Raw genomic sequence first — 20,076 nt, 5'->3', positions numbered from 1 at the left:
CCTCGTTAGTGGGACAAGATGGAGACTGCCCATAGGAACTCAAGGTATGTTGGTTCCTAAGGGTAACCTTTGTGGCTCAGGGTTTCCTCTTCCCAGTCACAGTGGCTTTGGAAAAGACAGTATGGAGGGATTGTGGGAGTTGTAGTTTTTCCGAGTGATTTTGGAAAAAACTATGTGGGTTTTTGTCATGGTGAAGGGGGTAAGTGTATGATGGTGGATAAATAGGTTTCTGCATTTTTACAGAAAGGTATTGGGGCATAATGGGACTTTGTCGACAGTATCCTATTTCAAATGAGGGAATGTCGGATGGGATTATGTTGGAAAAAGGGGATGCCACGTCTCGCCTGAATGCGTTCCTCCCTTAGTCGCCAAGGACCCCCAGCCCAGGTGATCCTCCCTCATTTGTCTGCCCCCAGGATTGGGATCCAAGAGTGATGGCCATTCCCTGGCCACCTGAGTCAGGGATCCCCGGGAATAGCATGGGAAAAACACCTCATAGTTTCTCACACAGTTGAACCGTTAGGTCCTTTTTAAATGAGGAAGCACATCATTACATGGATGGGGGTGCAGAATAGCTCTCACACCAATAACCAAACCGACTCAGGAAGTTGGCAAAAAAGGCAGTTTTACTGTCATTTGTCTAAAACAGGGAGTACAAAGGTCATCAATGGTCGTCTCACAGCATAATCTCGAAGCATCATATGAAAAAACATCCTTATATAGCAAAAACGTGTCATTCATGATATCATACTAAGTGGCAAACTAAGAAAACCTACTTTGGATTGTGATAGGTCTACGAGGAACATCTAGGTATAATTTCTGTAGGGTATTGGATTGTGTTTGGGTGTCTACTGTCAGGTGGACAACTTGTGCCCACACCTTGTGCAAGTCATCCTCAATATGTGCTAGATACACAGCACATCATTGGCTCTCAAACTATAGGGCTCTTCAATACATGGCCCCCTATAATTGGTTGGTTCACTTCTACCCTTCTAGAATATTGGACTAGCTAGCAGCACCTAAGCCGGTACCCCAGGTGCCTGTAAGTGGACTTGACCATGTCTCCACCCCAATTAGCCATTCATCCATCATCACTCATGCTGTCTTCCATTCAAATTGTCTTTGTACTCGGCCTTGCAAAGTATTACTGCTCATGAGAATGGAAGGGAGTGCAAGCACGTTCTTATCTTCGTCTCGATGCAGCTTGCCCATTTTCTATTTCCATTCATCCCACGTGACGAAAGACTGCGTTTGAGCTCCTTTCTTCCCATTTAATGATATTAAATGAATATAACTTGGCACCAATAGTGTTTCGTCAAACCTTAACAGGAGCTTGCCTTGTTTCTCACGTTCTTTGTATCTCCTTAAATAGATAACTAGTTCTTGGCTGCCCCAAACCTTGACACTGGGCCAGACTTCCTTCTCGATCCTTCCATGATTTTCAGCTGCTTTTTGCCACACTTTCAGCCCTTCTCTTTCACAGGTCCAGCCCTACTAAAGTTGCGACATCGAATATCCATATATTGGCGGCACCGCCAGCAGTCTATTCACTACATATACAAATTAACAAGGGTGGGTCCTGGGAGTCCCTCTGCCAGACATTAGTCCTGGTTGCGAGAGACTTACCCAGAGTCTTTAGCTCACTATCTTTCACAGAGAAGAAATATCCTAAACATATCAGTCTTTGTCCTGCCCTGGGGCAGTCCAGCACCGAAATGCTAGGCAATTCTCCTCTGAACAAGAGTACCAACAGCATCCCCAGACATGTGTTTCGGTCTGGTTGGACCTCATCAGTAGGGAGGAGCTGTCCCTCTCTAAGAATAGTGAGCAAGGGGTCCACGTCTGGATTCCCCTAGTAATTTAGGGTGTCTGGGGTTTCTGTTGGTACTCTTGTTCAGAGGAGAATTTGCCTAGCATTTCGGTGCTGGACTGCCCCAGGGCAGGACAAAAACTGAAATGTTTGAGATATTTCTTCTCTGTGAAAGATAGTGAGCTAAAGACTCTGGGTAAGTCTCTCGTAACCAGGACTAATGTCTGGCAGAGGGACTCCCAGGACCCCCCTTGTTAATTTGCATATTTAAGTAACTTTGGGTCTCACCCTAAGTTACTAGGGGAGTTACCCTACTCATAGTCCAAACAGGCTAGGCTTGGTGATATGTTATACACTTATTTTGTAATGAATGCCTTCCAAATTGATAACATATTCACAATTTTCAAAAATTCATTTTTTCCAACATTTATAAACAACTGTCACATGCTATTGAGACAATACACAGAACCATATCGCTTACACACCCTCAAAAATTAACACTAAAAATCATCAGTCATAAATGAGTCCATATAAATTTGTTAAGACAAATTTAGAAAAATTAAAAGAGAGAAAGCAGAACATACAGATATATATCACAAATCAATGCTGCATGATCGACTTCATCTAATCCTAAAAACAGAATCAACTATAGGGGTTAGTTGAATTAATGAAAACTGACTAATATCAATAAAGCAGTGTTTAGATACAAGACTTCAAAAAGTTGGTAAGTCTTTTGTCAAGTGTTGACATATTTCGGCCCTTCTGGAGATTGAGGCACTATCTCTTTATCACAAGTATATAACATATATCATCAAGCCAAGCCTGTTTGGACTATGAGTGGGGTAGTCAATATTCTCATTTTTGTATAACGCTTTTAACTTTGTTCTCCCGTTCCGAGACTTTGACCCTCCCGTAAACACAAATTGAGGGAGATTACCTGTTTAGAGGTAACTGATATTTGCAAAGACAGGTGTCTGACACATGCGCTGCCCATTTATTAAACTATGAGTGAGGCTTTTTTTAAAATAGCTTATACTGTGAACAGAATAACTTCTAGAGGCACCTAATTTTGGCAGTTAAGGAACAGTGTGATTAAATGATTTGCCCAGGATCACACACTTTGGTTAAGTGATAATGCCAGAATTTGAGCTTAGTTTGAAATTTAGATACTTGACCACGCATCTTCCAAGTTCAAGTTGGTACAAAGATGTGCTGAAGGGACCACTCCCGTTTGCAGCTTTTTTGCAATTTTAATTGTTTCTACCAAGTACTGGTAAACTAAAGAGTAAAACACAGTTAATATTGCCTTTGATCTTCACTTTTCCATTACATGTCTGGAAAAGTGTGCAAATCCATTCCACAATTAACGATTGTGGGAGCTATCCACAATGGGTTCTTTTAGAATCTGTCTGCTTTTATCAGTGTGTAAAAGTCAGGCATATTCAATAGGAATCCATTGGTTTTCTAACATAAAAATACATGCTGGTGGAAAACCAATCCGATTCGGCAGGGAGACCTGTAAGAGCAGGCAAACTTGTTGCTTTTAGCGCCTCGTTTTCCAGTTTGCTTAACTTGGAAAATGACCCCCTATGATTGTAGCTGTATTTTCCCCATCTACAAAATTCAAAAAAGAAATTAATGAGAATTTACAAAAGAAATCAGATAAGACACAAAGTAGAATGAAATGCAAGACCAGGTCATTTTTTCACACAGCTTGTTCTGCATCCCCTTAATTTCTAATCACCCAACTATCATACCCTATATTATTTAAAGAAAAAAGTGCCACACCAATGGTCACTGCCAGTGACCGTTTTGCATCTCTAATCACTTCCTGTTGTAAATAATCTGCCTCTGAGACACATTGAAAAGATAAAGCCTCAGTGGGAGGGCCTGAGCAGCCCTGGCTGTTTGTGAACAGAGCGGAAGGGGCATGGCCCTTGTCCAAATGTTAAATCCACATCTGATTGTACTCTTTGGGAAATGTTTAAATATTGTTTTTTAGGTTTAAAAGATGTACACTTTTTTTAACTTTGCCCCAACATTCAAGAAAACAGACTTCTTTCTATGTGATTTTCCACCTGTTTGATTAATTTTCTGAGAGACTAATTGTTTTGGGGGGTTTTGGTGAAATCAACCTAACCCACTCCCCATCACTGGTGGGGTCCCACAGCAAATAATGGTAATTACCGGCACTGCCTAAAGACCCAGCAGCCAGGTTTTACATCATACACACATGATGTATTCTGTTTGCATGCAAACACTTAAGTTACTCAAGCAGTATAAGGTTATCAATTCAGTACTAACAGTTGGAATCATGAAAAGTTCTGGCAGAGCAAACTAGGCTTCCACACAGACCAAGGTACATTACATTTAGGTCCGAACCCCACTGACAAGCACGCATAAGAAGATCCCAAACTGGCCCATACCTGCCATCCTAGCCTTGTCATTTTCAGGTAGGGCTTGTTGGTCCAAGTGGGTGAGGTTCAGCTGGTTTCCCTAGACATGGCAAACAAGGCACCCAACAGCCCTGGCTTATGATTAGGCATGGATGGGCATTTGCCAGGCACTGCAATAAGGGTACCACCTGGCCATAAAATGGCAACAGCTGCAAAACTGTGCGAGTACCTGGGCATATGAGGTCATTGCCTAGCAAATGCCTGTCTAATACCTATACACAAGCCAAAACTGCTGGCTTTGCGGTGGCTTGTTTTAGGGAGACATTGACAAAGACATTGCTTATACAATCTGCTGGCTGAAGACACACACTAAGAGATTGATATCACACCAGGAGCTCATTTACATAGGCAACTGAGTAATTAAACACTCCAAAGAATGCTTCAGTAATATTGGTGGCACTTTGTGGTAGTGCTTGCTAAAACAGTTCCCAAAGGGTACGTTTTGGCAGTGAGTGGTTGTTAATAATGCTATAGGCATTCACATAGCAATGGGTAGTTATTGGGTGGGTAAATTACCAAACGCATCCATAGGATGTGTGTTTTTCCCCACATCCTGTCTCATCCTATCTGTGTTCCTCTGCAAGAGTTCTGGCTTACACCTAGTAGTCCGAACTAAAAGATGGATGTAAGTCTCTGAATTTATCCTAACCACAGGCATTGCTCTGGTCAACCTTGCATACCATTGTCTGCAAATCAGCCTTGGCCCTGCCCAAACTGCTAGACTGCTGGAGGTCACAAGGCCTAAAAATGGCTGGTGTTGCTTATGGTCCGGTGAAGAGGGTACATGGCCTAACAATTGAGACTGAACGCCTCCTTTTGTGCCCCTCTATAATGGCTCACACATACAAAAAAATGGTGGCATAGAATGTTGCGCAGAGAAATGATAACTGTAATGTTTAATTGAAATCCTTGCATCTATCACATTTTGATCTTCCAGAATTACATTTTTGTTACCAACCCTATTTTTTCACTTATACTTAAGTTGTTAATGCAACATAATATATATTTTCAATGTAATGTATATGGGTCCCCAGTCAATAATTGCTCCTTCTGCAGAAATCTGTGCTCAAGCAACATCATGTGCCATTCATTGTTTGATATAGTTACTCATTTTATTGAGCATGATGTGAAAAACCGCTATAGTCCCACAAAGAATAAATATACTGTAAATTACAGAAACCAACTTTGTGATTTTAGGTTTGAGAAAATAGTTATAGACAGCCTGCTTCAGTAAGTGTGCTTGAGTAAGTGTGACTTAGAGGTGTGAATAGGCCTTTATCTCCCTGATCGTGTGTGCTTTCATGGCTGTGGGGCATAAATCACAGACCAGAGCAAGCTAACAAATCCTGGCTGGGCCTCCTGCAGGGCAGCCTCTCAGAATGTTATTCTCTCAGTGGTCCCTGCTGCAGATTTAGAGCAAAATGCCCACCACATCTCAACACCCCCACTCACTCGGCTCCCACATTCAAGACCTCCTTTCTGGGGGGGGCAGGGAGTGTTCTTGGGGGCCTTGACCCCTGCCCCTGGAGCCAGGCCTGCTGAATGTAAGGAAGAAAGCGAACGAGTTTCACTGAATCAGAAGCTTTCATCTCCAGCTCCCGCTGCTCTACCGGACCACGCAGACCACTCCTGACCACTCTGCACCGTGCTATGCTCCGCCCTAATCTGTCGTTTTTGAAGGCAGTTTCCTCCTACTCCTGAAGTTGGGTCCCCCTCCTCACAGTGGAAAGGGTGAAAATCCAAAATGTCATTGACCACACAGACCACTCTTCACCACTCTACAGGCTTGGATATTGTATTGATAACATAGACTCTAGGTTCCCAGCAGGCTTCAGTCCAGGCTTTCCAGGTTCCATCTTCCACTCTATCAGACATAGACCCTTACATTTCACTTCTAAAGAGTTTCCAGTGCCAGCCTGACCATCACCATCCTCCACTCCTATCATGGCAACTCGGTTGGTGCAACATCATCTTCAATTAAGTAACTTAAAACTCTGGGAAGTGGATCTCAAATTTCAGTAGTGGAAAGTCATTTTCTGCTGCTGTTGCACTCGTCGTTGGAGGTCTTCCCCATTTCACAGACCTACCTATCAGCCCTGGAAGTTCACATCCAGTTCAGAACCACAGGGCAATGAATCATGGATAGGCAAATTAACTGAAATACTTGCATTTGTTTTTTTGTTTTTTTCTAGTGTTTGGCTTTAAAAACGAAAGACCTTCTACAATTATCTTAAAAGCTCCACATTAGAAGAAATAAAAAGAGGGAAATGTGAAAAAGTTCCACAGTCAATCACACAAAGAAGGATAAACGGCATCATGAATAGCAAAGACAGATCCTCAGTCAATTAAACGATCTTTAGAGTCCCGGAACTGTCTATTAATGTACAAATGTCCTTAATCAGTGCCAAAGTCAGGGAAACTCGATTGCCCTGTATCAACATAGACCACCATTCATCAGCTGATACAGGCGGTTTGTTCGTTAATGAATTTGCACAGTATTGTGGTCCTCAAGTCTGTCAATGGAAGGCAGAACAGTACTAGATGCTGACAGCATTCAATGGACTCTTTACACTCACACAATCTGCAAATCAGAGACATTCTTAGCCTTGCTCCCAGTATTTCTTCTGTCGAAGATAAGTTCAAAAGAAATCGCAAAAACTCTGTATAGTGAGATCTACTTGGGAATTTTAGCAAGTATTTGGGCAATGTGCTTGCGTTTTTAAACTCCATGTGAGGAAAGGATTGCCCTGTGGGATCTATGGGACCAGAGCTTAGCAAGGGACTAGAGCAAACTATTTTTTTTCCAAAATGGCTACTTTTCAGCTCACACCCATTTGGCAGGTGTCACGCACCCCGTAATCCGGTTACTCACCTGTCAAGCCCCCTACACACTTCAATTGGCTCTCAACGGTTGAAAACAAAATGCACATGCCCTGGGGACATTAAAGGTTGAGAGCCGTGAATACATGGGTTTCAAGCTGTGTTATTCTAAAATTATGCGTTGTATGCTGGAAGTGCTTCATCATGTGGTTAGGACTGCGGCAAATTGGCAAGGAAAATCAGTAATGTAGGTCACAATGCATCAATTTGGCCCATTCTGTGTTGAAGTACTAACCTGAAAGCCCTTAATGTGCAGCCCCTTTCAATTATGTTAGCCCTGTGTTAATATGAGAGTGGGACTCAAGGAACTGTTATGATGTTAGGTTATGGAACCCTCGTAACACTTGATTCTTGATGACGTGCTCTCTCTAGTGTTCTGGATTCTAGGTTCCAGGCAGACGGGGAGAGGACAGCATCAGAGTCACTGCCCTGAGGGAACTCTCTTATGAAATAAACATAACCTAAACTAAGGAAACTTCTCTTGTATAATTATCCGTCCTCATTTTGATGCATAAAAGAACATAATAAGTGGCGACGAGGATCCCATGGCCGCTATTCCACTAGTGAGAGAGTTCCCTAGATGAAGGGAGTGTAGAAGGACAAGCGGCCAGAACCGACAACCATATCAAGGTACGAGCACCTCGACGACGTAGGAAAAGTGAAGTAAAGTATAAATGTTCACCAGAAGAGCGCTGTAGCACGGTGCGTGTTTCGAATATTTCTCGAGCTGCAACGACAGGTGAAAGACTGTGTGTATCGGTGAGGAATTCTATGACACTCGCAATAATAATAGAGTAAAGCACCTTAGTACGTGCTTTGCGTGCCTTCATTTTCTATATCCAGAAACGGACAGTGAATCACATCGGCAATATTTTATGTTCGTTTGATAGGACAATGTATCCAGCAGTAATTAAGCTACACACATAGAGCCGAAGAACAGTTACTTTACGAGCGGATGATTGAATCAGTTCCTCTTGACCATTTTAAACGAACAGAGCAGTAAACTAGTGATTTTTTTTTTTTGAACAGATACAAGTGCATTAAATGACAGCCAGTGGGCAGTGATATGAAACTTTTTACAACATATATAACAATTTATATCAAGCATGGTATTTCACAGTAAAAGTGGTTGATGCAGGAAGAGTACAACGAACACTACAACCATATTATGTGTGAAATTTAAAGGCAAGTACTTGGCATACCAACATGCAGAACATTGCAGCTCCTGAGAAATTTTTGGCCCATCCTGGCAATCCTATTTCTTCGTTGGAACAATGGCTGGATACCTTCCAAGTTTATATGAGGGCCATAAGTGGTGCCAAGTTTAATGATGACTTAAAGGAGGCCACCCTGCTGAATTGTATAGGAGCTGAAGCATTGAGAATATTTCGAACCCTGCCAGGTGATGGAGACGGTGCAGGCGGTTCGGGCGATCCAACAACTAGCTCTAGGAAATATGATATTGCTCTGTTGAAATTAAATAAACATTTTGGCAACAAGACAAATGTTGTTTTAGAAAGATATAGGTTTTTTACCAGGAAGCAACTCAAAAATGAATCCATTGACATGTATGTTGCTGCGTTGAGAGGTCTTATTGCTAAATGTGATTTCACGGGATTGGCGAGTGTATATGTAAGAGACCAAATTGTTCTGCATGTCGCAGATCCCAAGATCCAACAAAGACTTTGGCAAGCAAAAAATCCAACCTTGGAGCAAACGCTGGAAATTGCACGCTCCATTGAATTAGGAGATAAATGTATGAGGGAAATACAAAGCAAACAAGAACATTTTTGATAAAAGTTCTGTCCAAGCCATACAATGTGAAGGGACAAACAAGGAAGAGGAGGCGTTAATTGCCATGGTCAAAAGAATTGTGAGATCTGATATGAGTGGAAATTCAAGACAGAACAGAGAAATGTTTTCCCGATCTCAAATCAATTGTACCAGGTGTGGTTGGTACAGACATACTAACCCAGACAAAGACTGTCCAGCGATTGGTGCTGAATGTTTCAAATGTGGTCAGATGGGACACTATGGCAAAGTATGTAGAAGCAGCAGAGGAAGAGGAAGAGTAATGGGTCGAGGAAATAACAACAGAGGTTATCGCCAACAATTGAAGGGCGTTACTTCAAGTGTTAGAACTGTTGAAAAAACTTCAGATTCAGATGAATTAGTAGCAGTAACTACTGAATTTGAAGAAGAGATACAAATTCTAGCTCTATCATCCAAAGAAAGAACAATTGGTTCATGGGTAACAATGACTATTGATGGTATTCCCATACAAGTCATGGTTGATACGGGTTCCCCATATACTATAGTAGATGAAGACACCTTTCGGAGTGTTTTGAAGAAAAGTCTTGGGGATTTATGTCTGACTAAAGTCAGTACTACAGGATATGGCAAATCTCCAATTGATATAGTGGGCTATGTGTGGGTTCATTTAACTTTTGAAGGGAGACAAACCTATTGCAAACTATATGTGGCCCGTGAAGGTTTTGCCATAGTCGGCTGGTGGGAACAGGCAGCTTTGAAAATCAGGATCCATCCAGGGGAATGTATCCCCATTTTAAGTGTCATGGATAAGTGTTGTGATTCAGCTGATAGTCTGGTGCGATGTTTCCCAGAAATATTCAATAACAAAATAGGGATGCTGAAAGGTTTCAAACATCATATTATTCTGAAGAGAGGAGCGAAACCAGTTGTACATAAATTAAGGAACATACCAGTTGGCACCCGCGATCCCTTGAAGAAAGAATTAGAAAAATTGTGTTCTCAGGACATTATTGAGCCCATTGAAAGTTCTGAGTGGTTGTCCCCCATTGTGATAGTAAGAAAACCAGAAGGGGCAATCCGAATGTGTGTTGATTTAAGAGACTTGAACAACAACATATGGGTAGATCGTCATCCCCTACCAAACATAGGAGAGATGCTCACCACCATGGAACCTGCTAAGTACTTTACTACACTTGATTTATCCTCTGCATATCATCAAGTTGTCCTGGAGGAAGAATCCAAACATCTCACATCATTCATAACGCCTTTAGGTGCTTTCCATTTTAAGAGAATGCCATTCGGATTAGCATCAGCAGCCGCTGTTTTTCAAAGACTGATGCAACATCTTTTTGAAGGGCTTCGCGGAGTATATTATTTTCAAGATGATATATTGATATCAGCTATGTCGGAAGAAGACCATGATGCTAAACTTATTGGAGTGTTGCAAATTCTACAGCAAAAAGGACTCACCTTAAAGATTTAGAAATGTAAAATAAAGAAGAGTGATGTAACATATCTTGGCCATTGTATAGATGCTGAAGGGATAAAACCAAAAGAAGTTCTAATAGATACAATACTCAAACTGCCTGAACCGTCAAATAAAGACCAATTGAGGAGCTTGTTGGGTTTAACTGAGGTTTAACTGGGTTTAACTGGGTAACTGAGTATTACTCAAAGTTCATCGATCACTATGCTGACAAAACTAGTCATATGAGAAGTCTGATGAAAAAAGATGTGTCCTTTGAGTGGTCAACTGAATGCAGAAATGAGTTGGAAACGATTAAGATGTTGATAAATAAATAAAGATGTTTGACTGTAGTGTTAAGAGCATTATATCAGTTGATGCAAGTAATGTGGGACTGGGAGGTGTACTGGAACAAGTTCAAAATGGGATGGTAGTTCCCATAGCCTTCGCTTCTAGGACATTAAGGGATGCGGAGAAAAACTACTCCACGATAGAAAAAGAAGCTTTGGCTGTGATGTGGATTTTAGAACACTTCAAGGGACTAATATGGGGAAGTCCCATTGAGATTAGAACAGATCATAAACCACTTATCCATATTTTAAATCCAAGAAATCCTCATTTGACATCGCCTCGCATTAGAAGGTGGATCTTAATTATAATGCAGTACAATCTCACTATTAGCTTTACCCCGGGTAGAGCAAATAAAGTTGCTGATTGTTTTTCTCGTTTACCATGTTCTTCAATGGAAGAGGAATTCAATGAAGAAGAAATTAATATGGACAGTGTGATAGCACAAATACATCATGGTTATTCCAAGGAGGATTGGATTGAAGCCAGTGAAGCAGATATGGAACAAAAACAGTTAAGGAGAGCAATAAAATGTGATTGGAAGGAAATAGATGAAGGAATTTCATGTTGGAAGAATAAGAAAGATGAAATGTCCTGTGACGAAGTTTGTATATATCGTGGAGATCGCATTGTTCCGCCGTCAGCTTTGAAAGAAAAGATTATGGAGATAGCACATGAAGGACACATTGGAAGAAATCTAACAAAAAGAAGAGTAAGAAGAATATTTTGGTAGCCTAATATGTGGAGTGAGTTAGAAAACATAGTAAAGGAGTGTTCAGCGTGTGCACTAAGTGACAAAGGAAAAAACACTAGAGTCACACCGTTACAACCTACAACGATACCAGATTCAGTTTGGACAAAGTTGGCCATTGACATTTCAGGCCCATATGAAATATTGGAACCTCACAAAATGTATATTATTGTGTTGGTTAATTATACCTCAAAGTGGGTAGAATGTGGCATCATGGATGAGTCAGTGTCAGCCATGAAAGTAAGGAAATTTCTGGAGGAAATTTTTAATAGGGAGGGTGAGCCTCAGGAGCTCATATCTGACAATGGTGCACAATTCATGTCACTAGAGATACATAAGTTTCTTAGAGAGAGCTATTAAACACAGAACCACTGCCCTATACCATCCCATGAGCAACGGATTGGTAGAGAGAATGAACCGATTTATTAAGGACACTATTCAGTTAGCGGTTGCGAACAATCTATCCTGGAGAGAGACCCTCAAGGAGGCATTGGTCACTTATAAAGTCACACCTCATTCTACCACAGAAGTAGAACCGTTCACCATGATAAGAGGAAGGGTTGCTACCAATAGGCTCAGACCGGCTTGGTTGTCATTAAAGAAAGATAAGACCATAGATATGGAAGCGGTTGTGAGAAGAGTAAAAGATAAACAAGAAAAGTATAAAAAATACTACGATAACCAAAAGCATGTGAAAGAAAGCAGAGTAATGGAAGGAGATTTGGTCAAAGTGAAGGAGCCTAGAAGGGTCATGAAGGGAGAGTCCAAATACCGCTCTCCACAAAGAGTTGTGAATTGCTCTAATAAATCTGTGATATTAGAGGATGGAAGCCGATGGTCATGTGATGACTTTGTCATTGCTAATAGAAAGGTCAATCAGAATGACAATGTCACCGACAGGTTGGAGTGTGAAGAGATGACTAAAGATAAGGTGTCAACACCACAAGAACGCACATATAGTACGGATATGGAGAACAATGATACTTTGGATGTGAAACCAAGAAAAAGGATGCCACATCTTAAAAAGGATTTCATTTATTATTAATACCCATATTTACCTTGCACTCATCATATAACTGTGAATTACCAGAAGAAGCAACAATATGTATCCTTTTACTTATAGTCTTATTTAATGAGAATTCCCAATCAAACAACATCTGGTATTCTTTGCTGATTTACAATTATTTTGTTCTCGACTATTTATTATATATATAGGTTTATTATCCCTTGCAATTGTAGAGGAAGGAGATGTTATGATGTTAGGTTATGGAACCCTCGCAACACTTGATTCTTGATGACGTGCTCTCTCTAGTGTTCTGGATTCTAGGTTCCAGGCAGACGGGGAGAGGACAGCATCAGAGTCACTGCCCTGAGGGAACTCTCTTATGAAATAAACATAACCTAAACTAAGGAAACTTCTCTTGTATAATTATCCGTCCTCATTTTGATGCATAAAAGAACATAATAGGAACACACACACTTTTGCAAAATGGTGTTTAGTGGTTTGTTAGATAGCTACAACATGTTGAACTCTTTATTGGCAACACTTAGGGTGACCAGACGTCCCGGTTTGGCCGGGACTGTCCCGGTATTTTGTGCTCTGTCCCCCTTACTCAAGAATATGTTCCCATTGGAAACTGCAGTGGTCCCCGGTTTTTGTAGTAGGTCTTCTAAATCTGGTCACCCTAGCAACACTGCATGTGAAATGTAATCGTGTTTGTAATGTAAAGATCTCCCCTTCGGCTGCTCAAAGGTATCCCCAACACTGTGGCACATCTCTTAGCCTCAAGGGGAAGTCAAGTTTATGTAAATCAATAATCGTGGCCCTCCATTAGTTTCTCCCCAAAATGCAACACATCCAAGGCGACACTAGTTCAAGAGAGACATTGCTGTGGTGGACATACACATTTAAATGACGCATGTAATTTCGGTGTTTGACCTTTCCAGGTTAGCTTCCTGTTTGCATTTCCTGCGCTAATGTTCTGACATTGCTACAGCGAAATAAACCAGTTATCAGAGACAGGACACATCTTGTGCTGTTTTGACCTTTAATGAGTCGAATTGAGAAAATGTGCATTGAAACTCACTCTGTCGTATGTTCCCTCGGGATAATTAATGACGGTTTGTATTTATTGTATGCGTAGGTGTTAATGAAAGATATCGCCACTCCTGTACTCGAAGAAGACGTGAAGAAAGTGGTCGGAAAGTGCCTTGAGAAAGCCGCCTTCATCAATTACACCCGACTAACGGAGTATGCCAAAATAGAAGGTGGGTATGGGGGGGTTGTCCTCATTGTGCCTCGGAGCCACCTGTGAGCACCAGTGAACCTAATTCGTGGAACTCGTGTGGTGGTTCCACCAACCTTTGACCCGGCGCACGTTCCGTTAACGCGAATGTGAAAAGTCGCCCCAGCTCACAGCACATACTCTTTCAATGCATGTTTGCAGCACCACAATGTTTCCGATAGTCCTTTGCACTGCTGAAAAATAATCACTTTGTTGAAATCTGTGTCAGGGCAAAGGAACATGTCTCATTAATATCTCGGCTGGTGCACTTTGCCGCCTTTTGCTACTGGCTGGTTTCACGTGCCACTTGAGACAGCCCTTTAATGAGAGCTCCAGGTTTGCATTTTCTTGTGCTGCAGTTTTTCGGTCACAAAAAGATGTTTTAAAAGTTTGGCTGCATATGCTTTGTAAAAATACGTTCAATTGTTTAAAATGTCTTATTTTCAAATGCCTTGCCAAGACAGAGGCTCAATGTGCTAGTGTCAGAAACATGCTAATGTACTCTGGTTCCTTGGCTTCCCAAATGCATTACGCATTTTCAAACTTTATGGGAGAATGACGTTGGCTTACACGGTGTAAAGACAATGGCGCCATTTTCCACGTCAAGCGGATGGTGAAGTGGAGCACTGCAAGTGTCCGTTTACTGACATTTTTTGCCATCTGCTTCCTTTTGCTCAGTTTGTATGGTGAAGTTGGGGAGTGAGGCAAACAATAACGTGTCCGCCTCTATTTCCTGCTGTCCCATACAAATGCGGGTGCACTAAGGCCAGCATGCATTTTCATGCTGCCGTTAATGCAATGTATTCGGTTCCATGGCTTAAAATCGCGGCAAAAATGGCGTGTATACAAAATATCGTGGCAAAAATGCTGTGGTTTTCCCGCCACAATTACGTAAAGGATGAGGGGGACGGCCCCGCAATCCCCGGACCCATTATACCATTTAAGGGGAGCGGGGGACACCCCCGCAACCCCTGCTCCCCTTAAATGGTATAATGGGGTACACCTTTACCGGATGAAACCACATCATTTTTGCCACAATTTTTTTTACCGGCGACGTTTTTGCTGCAATTTTATTACCTGATACGATGTATTCCTGTGGAATCAACCTATAATTACCACCTGGTAAAAGTAGGCAGATTCCATAGGAATCCATTGTGAACACTGTCTCTAAAGCTTAGTTTGCAGGGAGCATTTACACTTTTCCACTGCCTTGAAAGCAAAGACAATTTTCTGGGGCAAAAGGCCTGCATTTGGGCTAATTGGCTTACCCATAATGGCTTGCCGATGTCGCACTGAACCAGTGGTGAACGTGCAGCAATCGTTGGTAGGTGGCGTTGTGGCATGTGCAACATGATTGAATTATTCTACTTATAGTAGATAAGTGAAGAGTAATGATCGTTATGGCATTGTTTTTGACTCACGTTTTCACTGCATGGTGGAAATGAGGGAAGTTGCATGGAGGGGACGTTTTGCGCAAATGGAGGCCCACCCTTCTCTGGAATTACCAAGGGACATCACAATGACCCACAATGTGAATACAAAGACAAATGCTTGTGCTCTGATTTTTGTGTAATGTGGAAAGAAAAAAAGAGTGCAATTTAAGAAGATAGTACATATTCCGCTCCACAGACAAGCCTAGGTTAACTTCTTTGGTGTTTATTTGGCACAGTATGAAAGCATATTCCATAAAACAACATAACATATATTGGGAACATTCTACCCAATCGTTAAATGCAACAGAAATGTGTTTTAGCCAAGTTTTAAAATTGGCTTAAGTAATAGGACAGAATGCTATCTGTGAGGGTGTGCTAGTCAGAGGCTTTTTGACTTTTTCTGGTTTTCGCTCTCAGAAGGTGAGCTCTGCTAAACACCGACAGAGTAACTCTGTGTCTACCATGTTGGAGTCACATTGTGGCAGGTGAAATTTGACAGGCCCCACATGTGAACTATATTTTTTTGCATGGATTAGAAAGTGAGGCCAGTCAAATTTCACCTGCCGCAAAGTGGCTCTGCAACATGGTAGACACAGAGTAACATGTGCCTCCCTACAACGACCTGTACAGTCCCGGAAGAAACCAAAAAGGTCTTAATGGAAGACCAATGGTGACATCATGGGGACCCGGACAGACATACAGATAGAAGAAATAACGACCTGAGAATGACACAAAGAGACGAAACTCCATGAATAAGGATATGGTGAACCTAAAAGGGAGAACAATGTTGAAATACCAAGAAGCTTAAGCTGTAAACAGGATGAAGATATTCAACCAGCTAACACCTGTACATATGCTTGGAACCGCAAGAAGGCTAAGAGAACAATACGGCTTGCTATGCTAAGTAGAAGAATAGTGTGGCAAGCGCCATTATACATAATCTACCTCAAAATGAAGCACAGTATTATAAGTGTGATCCCACTTTGCACGAAAAAGCAGAATCAACCCAGGTTACTAAAGGCCGCATGAGCAGAGATTCATATTCTATCATAACAAGAAGAGACGGCTGAATCAAAACTCGTCAGCTGCAACTCGTGCCAGGAGAGCCAAGGTCATACCAATAGAAGGAACGAACATTAGCTACATATAATTGAAACTTAAGAACAGAATATCCTGTTTCTGAAAGGTCAAGATAAGGAGGCGTAGGCAGATGGCAAGACGAATAAGAATCAGATACACAAATTAAGAGAAACTAGACAAATTCAGCATGTGTGGGGAGCACGTGACCAGCCGAGCGAGGAGAAGCACAGGCTCACACCTACGCTTGGCATCCGCCCAGGAAGAGAGATCAGAACTTTTCCAGACAGAAGATGCAGTTTCGAGGCTAACCACAGTAAAATAATTGACACAAAGTTGCTGAAGTGATGATTGATTGTAACCTTAATTGGAGGAAGGCTGGGTAACTAGGGGGCACCCTGCACCTGGCTGACCATTCTGCATGCTGCTAAGCAAAGTGGAAATGTATGCATGGGGTTGGTGCCAACCCAATTACAATGGACCAAATAATCTAGGGTCCTATAGTTAATAGAACTAATGGGACGTCGTACTTTTAGTGACGTCTACAGTAGTCATTTTTGAAGGAAGGGCTTAGGCGCCCACCTGACAGTGTTTATCCAATCCCCTCACTCCGTTATAATATACATATATCATACCTATATTAAAGTTACTTTTTCCTAACCAACAGAATTGCATATTAACTTTTGAGTGTTATACTTCAGTTATGACGAGTTTTCAGTATAAGTATAAATGCTAGGATTTTTATGAAGTTCATTGGAGTTGAAGCGAGAAGGGTGATCGCATCACTGCTGATTTCATGACTCCCCGTTTTTTGTACTTGTCATTAAAAGGACTCCCTTTGCCAAACCATAGAGTTGCCTTATTGATTGGTGTTGGAGTAATACATCTGCACCCCCATCCATCTCAAAGGTGCAGCCATCTCATCTTAAAGTACTTTCGGAGCAAAACTTGGCTCTATGGGCCAGCCGGGGGTCTCTGGAGTACACTTGGTAGCAGAGGATGGTTTATCGATTATTGATTAGAATAAGACACCCATTGACCGTCAAAATAAAGTAACTCTAGATCTTCGGCAATATCACTAGTCCTTTGCCATTTGGCTGAGTAGACAGTGAAGTTCCCCGTAGACAGTGGTAGTGTAAGAAAAACTGCAGACCAGAGCCTGAAGAGACCCATGTTCCCCACACATCCTTTCCTATTCCTATGGGCAGCTGAGCGGGTGAAAAGCCGAAGAAGGCGGTAACGAAGGCAGTGATACAGAAGGTCCAGAGAGGAAACATGCGAACGTTGAGTGAAAAAGATTGAATGTTTTGGCAAAAGTGCATGCCTTAGAACAAGTAGAGGGAAAAGGTAATGGAGGGAGGTAAAAAAAAAAAACTATAGTTAGAAGTAGAGACAAATGTGTATATATATAAGGGGATAATGACTCGATAATAATTAAGTAAATAGAGGTTACCGGGGAGGACACCCGAGAAGAGAGAGGGTACTGGGGAAGACACCCAAGAAGTGAGAGGATTCACCTTATTCCTGCGCTTTTACTATAAGCGGCTAAAGAAAACGTGTACCCAGAGTCCCAGGTACAGAGGAAACAATCAGACTACACAACGGTTACAGACGTTGTGAAAGGAATACGTTTAGACTCCAGGAAGGGGTAATGATTAGAGGCAGAGATATCTGTGACCAGCTGGTCTTCGTCTAGTCTGTCAAGCATCTGTCTTACATGTTTTTGTTGTGATGTCATACAAAAAAAAATATCTTGGAGAAACCTGATTTAAATTTTATGCGATTGAATAGCTGAGATAATATCACACACAAATTGTCTTTTTGAGTTAAATAGAAGGTATAAAATGTTGTGAAACATCGGGATTGGAGCTTGCAGTGTTTGGTGCTTGCTCATATTGTTGGAACTGTTTAAGCCACACGAACGTGTTGGCAAGTCTTATATAAGAGGAAAGGGAACAGATTTGAGCATGAAGGACATAACTCCATTGCCACACTCATGTAAACAGTTGCCGAAACACACTAAACTGAAGAAATACAGTACAGAGTGGGTTAAGGGAACTGCCTACAAGATGTTTGTCATGGCCACAGGGTGGGTCCTTAGCTAAAGCTATCCTGCAACACATGACAACATATTTGCACACCACATATACAGGCAAAAAAAAAGTTAAACAAACGCCTCACTGTTCTAGAACTTTGGAAAATGTATGAACAGGGAAAGGAAGAGGAGCCGCCAATAGATTGGATACTTAATATATGATCAGAGGGGGGTGAGATGCCTACCGCGCCACACGCCCCATCCGAAACAAAGGGTGAAGAAAGTAAGGACAAGGGATTATACCTGCTGTGAGAGCTTAAAGCAGCCACAGGGTACAGCAACCCGGCATATGAGTCACCTACGCAATGTAGTGATGAAAATCAAGGGAAAGATAAGGATAAGATTTTGCCTCCACGGTCCCAAGAGACAAGGGGAGACGCGATGACGAAAGAAGGGATCAAGCACAGACAAGCGCATCTCTCGACAAAGAGACAGAAGGGAAGAGATGGAAGGGAAATTAAGACAGGAATGATGAGATAGCATTTGCAAAAAACAAATGCAATGGAGGACACATTTTATTGAAACTTGATGGCAAAGGCATTGATGACGTGAAACGAAAGGAGAGGTTAGATGAGGTACAGAGAAAGGGAAAAGAGAAAGTCAAGAGATGAAAAAATAAGAAAGAAAGACAAAGGCGAGAACAGCTATATCACGAAGAGCAAGAAAGACAGCTCGATCGCAACCCAAGAGCAGCCAATGATCAAGGCAGACAGATAGCAGCAGAGGTTAGAGGAAGAGCAAAGGATACGTGAGAAAAGAATAAAGAGACGAAGAGATGAGGAAATTCAAAGGGCAGATGAACGTAGAAATGAAAAGAAAAAGGAAGAAAATAGTCAGGGAAGAGGCAAGGAAACGCAAGGAATTTGATGACGATGTAGAACGTAAGCGAAGACAGAGAGAGCACACAATCTTCAATATCTGGGGAGCGAGGTTAAAAAACAAGATCCAGTATTAGATTGGGAAGACATCGAAGAATTCTTTCCTGTGCACGATTCATTACCAGGCAAGTCTAGGGCAAATATGGAAGATGACTTCGACACCAGAAGCATCAGAGAAACGATCAATAGAATATATGATGAAATGGGGTTAGAACAAACACCCCAAGGGGAGGGGGAAGACGAGCGCCTGGAGAGCACACAGCTCTACGACACTGAGGATGTCACCCGACGCAGTGGGAATAGAGAACTATCCCTGGATAGATTATAAATCAGTAGAAACAATGAAGATACAAGAAGATGCACGAATTGGGGAAAATGTCTGACTCGGAAAGGGAGGAGCGCGAGGAAAATGAGGAAGAGAGATGGAGCGAAAGACGACTCCCAAGAGAGAAAGCAATAAGATGGTCAGACACTAGCGAGTCTGCACTGAGGGCATCAGAATCAGCCATGCAGTCTGACCGACATGAAGAAGTATCTCATGTTCAGAGGGCGGGTGTCTTCACTGGCCTATGTAGACAGGCTCAGGACATTGCCAGGCAGACGGCGATGCAGGAATGTTTCCCCTGCAATAGACAGGAGAACAATGAGAGAAGAGAGAGAGAGAGAGAGAGGGATATGCATCCCAATGTCCGTTGCTCCAGAATGGGGGAGTAAGACCACAATAAATTCCATGGCCACACATGGATCGAGAAAATTTGAAAAACAAGCTTCCAATGCTGACATCCGGAGCCGGAAAGTGGATACGATACATGAGTTAGAAAAAAT

At 42.0% G+C, this 20,076-nt stretch overlaps 1 protein-coding gene across 5 annotated transcripts in view; it reads left to right on the top strand.

Moving 5' to 3' along the window:
* The window catches only part of CADPS2 (calcium dependent secretion activator 2), a 2,822,196-nt gene that overhangs the window by 1,471,687 nt on the left and 1,330,433 nt on the right, over positions 1-20,076 (top strand). For all 5 annotated transcript variants that reach the window (XM_069629098.1, XM_069629097.1, XM_069629096.1 and 2 more), the window contains one exon: positions 13,628-13,751. In XM_069629098.1, the coding sequence (XP_069485199.1) occupies positions 13,628-13,751 (124 nt within the window). The remainder of the gene's footprint in view (positions 1-13,627; positions 13,752-20,076) is intronic.

Source organism: Ambystoma mexicanum, chromosome 12, assembly GCF_040938575.1.
Source record: "Ambystoma mexicanum isolate Mex_15411 chromosome 12, UKY_AmexF1_1, whole genome shotgun sequence".
Classification (NCBI taxonomy): domain Eukaryota; kingdom Metazoa; phylum Chordata; class Amphibia; order Caudata; family Ambystomatidae; genus Ambystoma; species Ambystoma mexicanum.
This window is presented reverse-complemented; position numbering and strand designations above follow the sequence as displayed.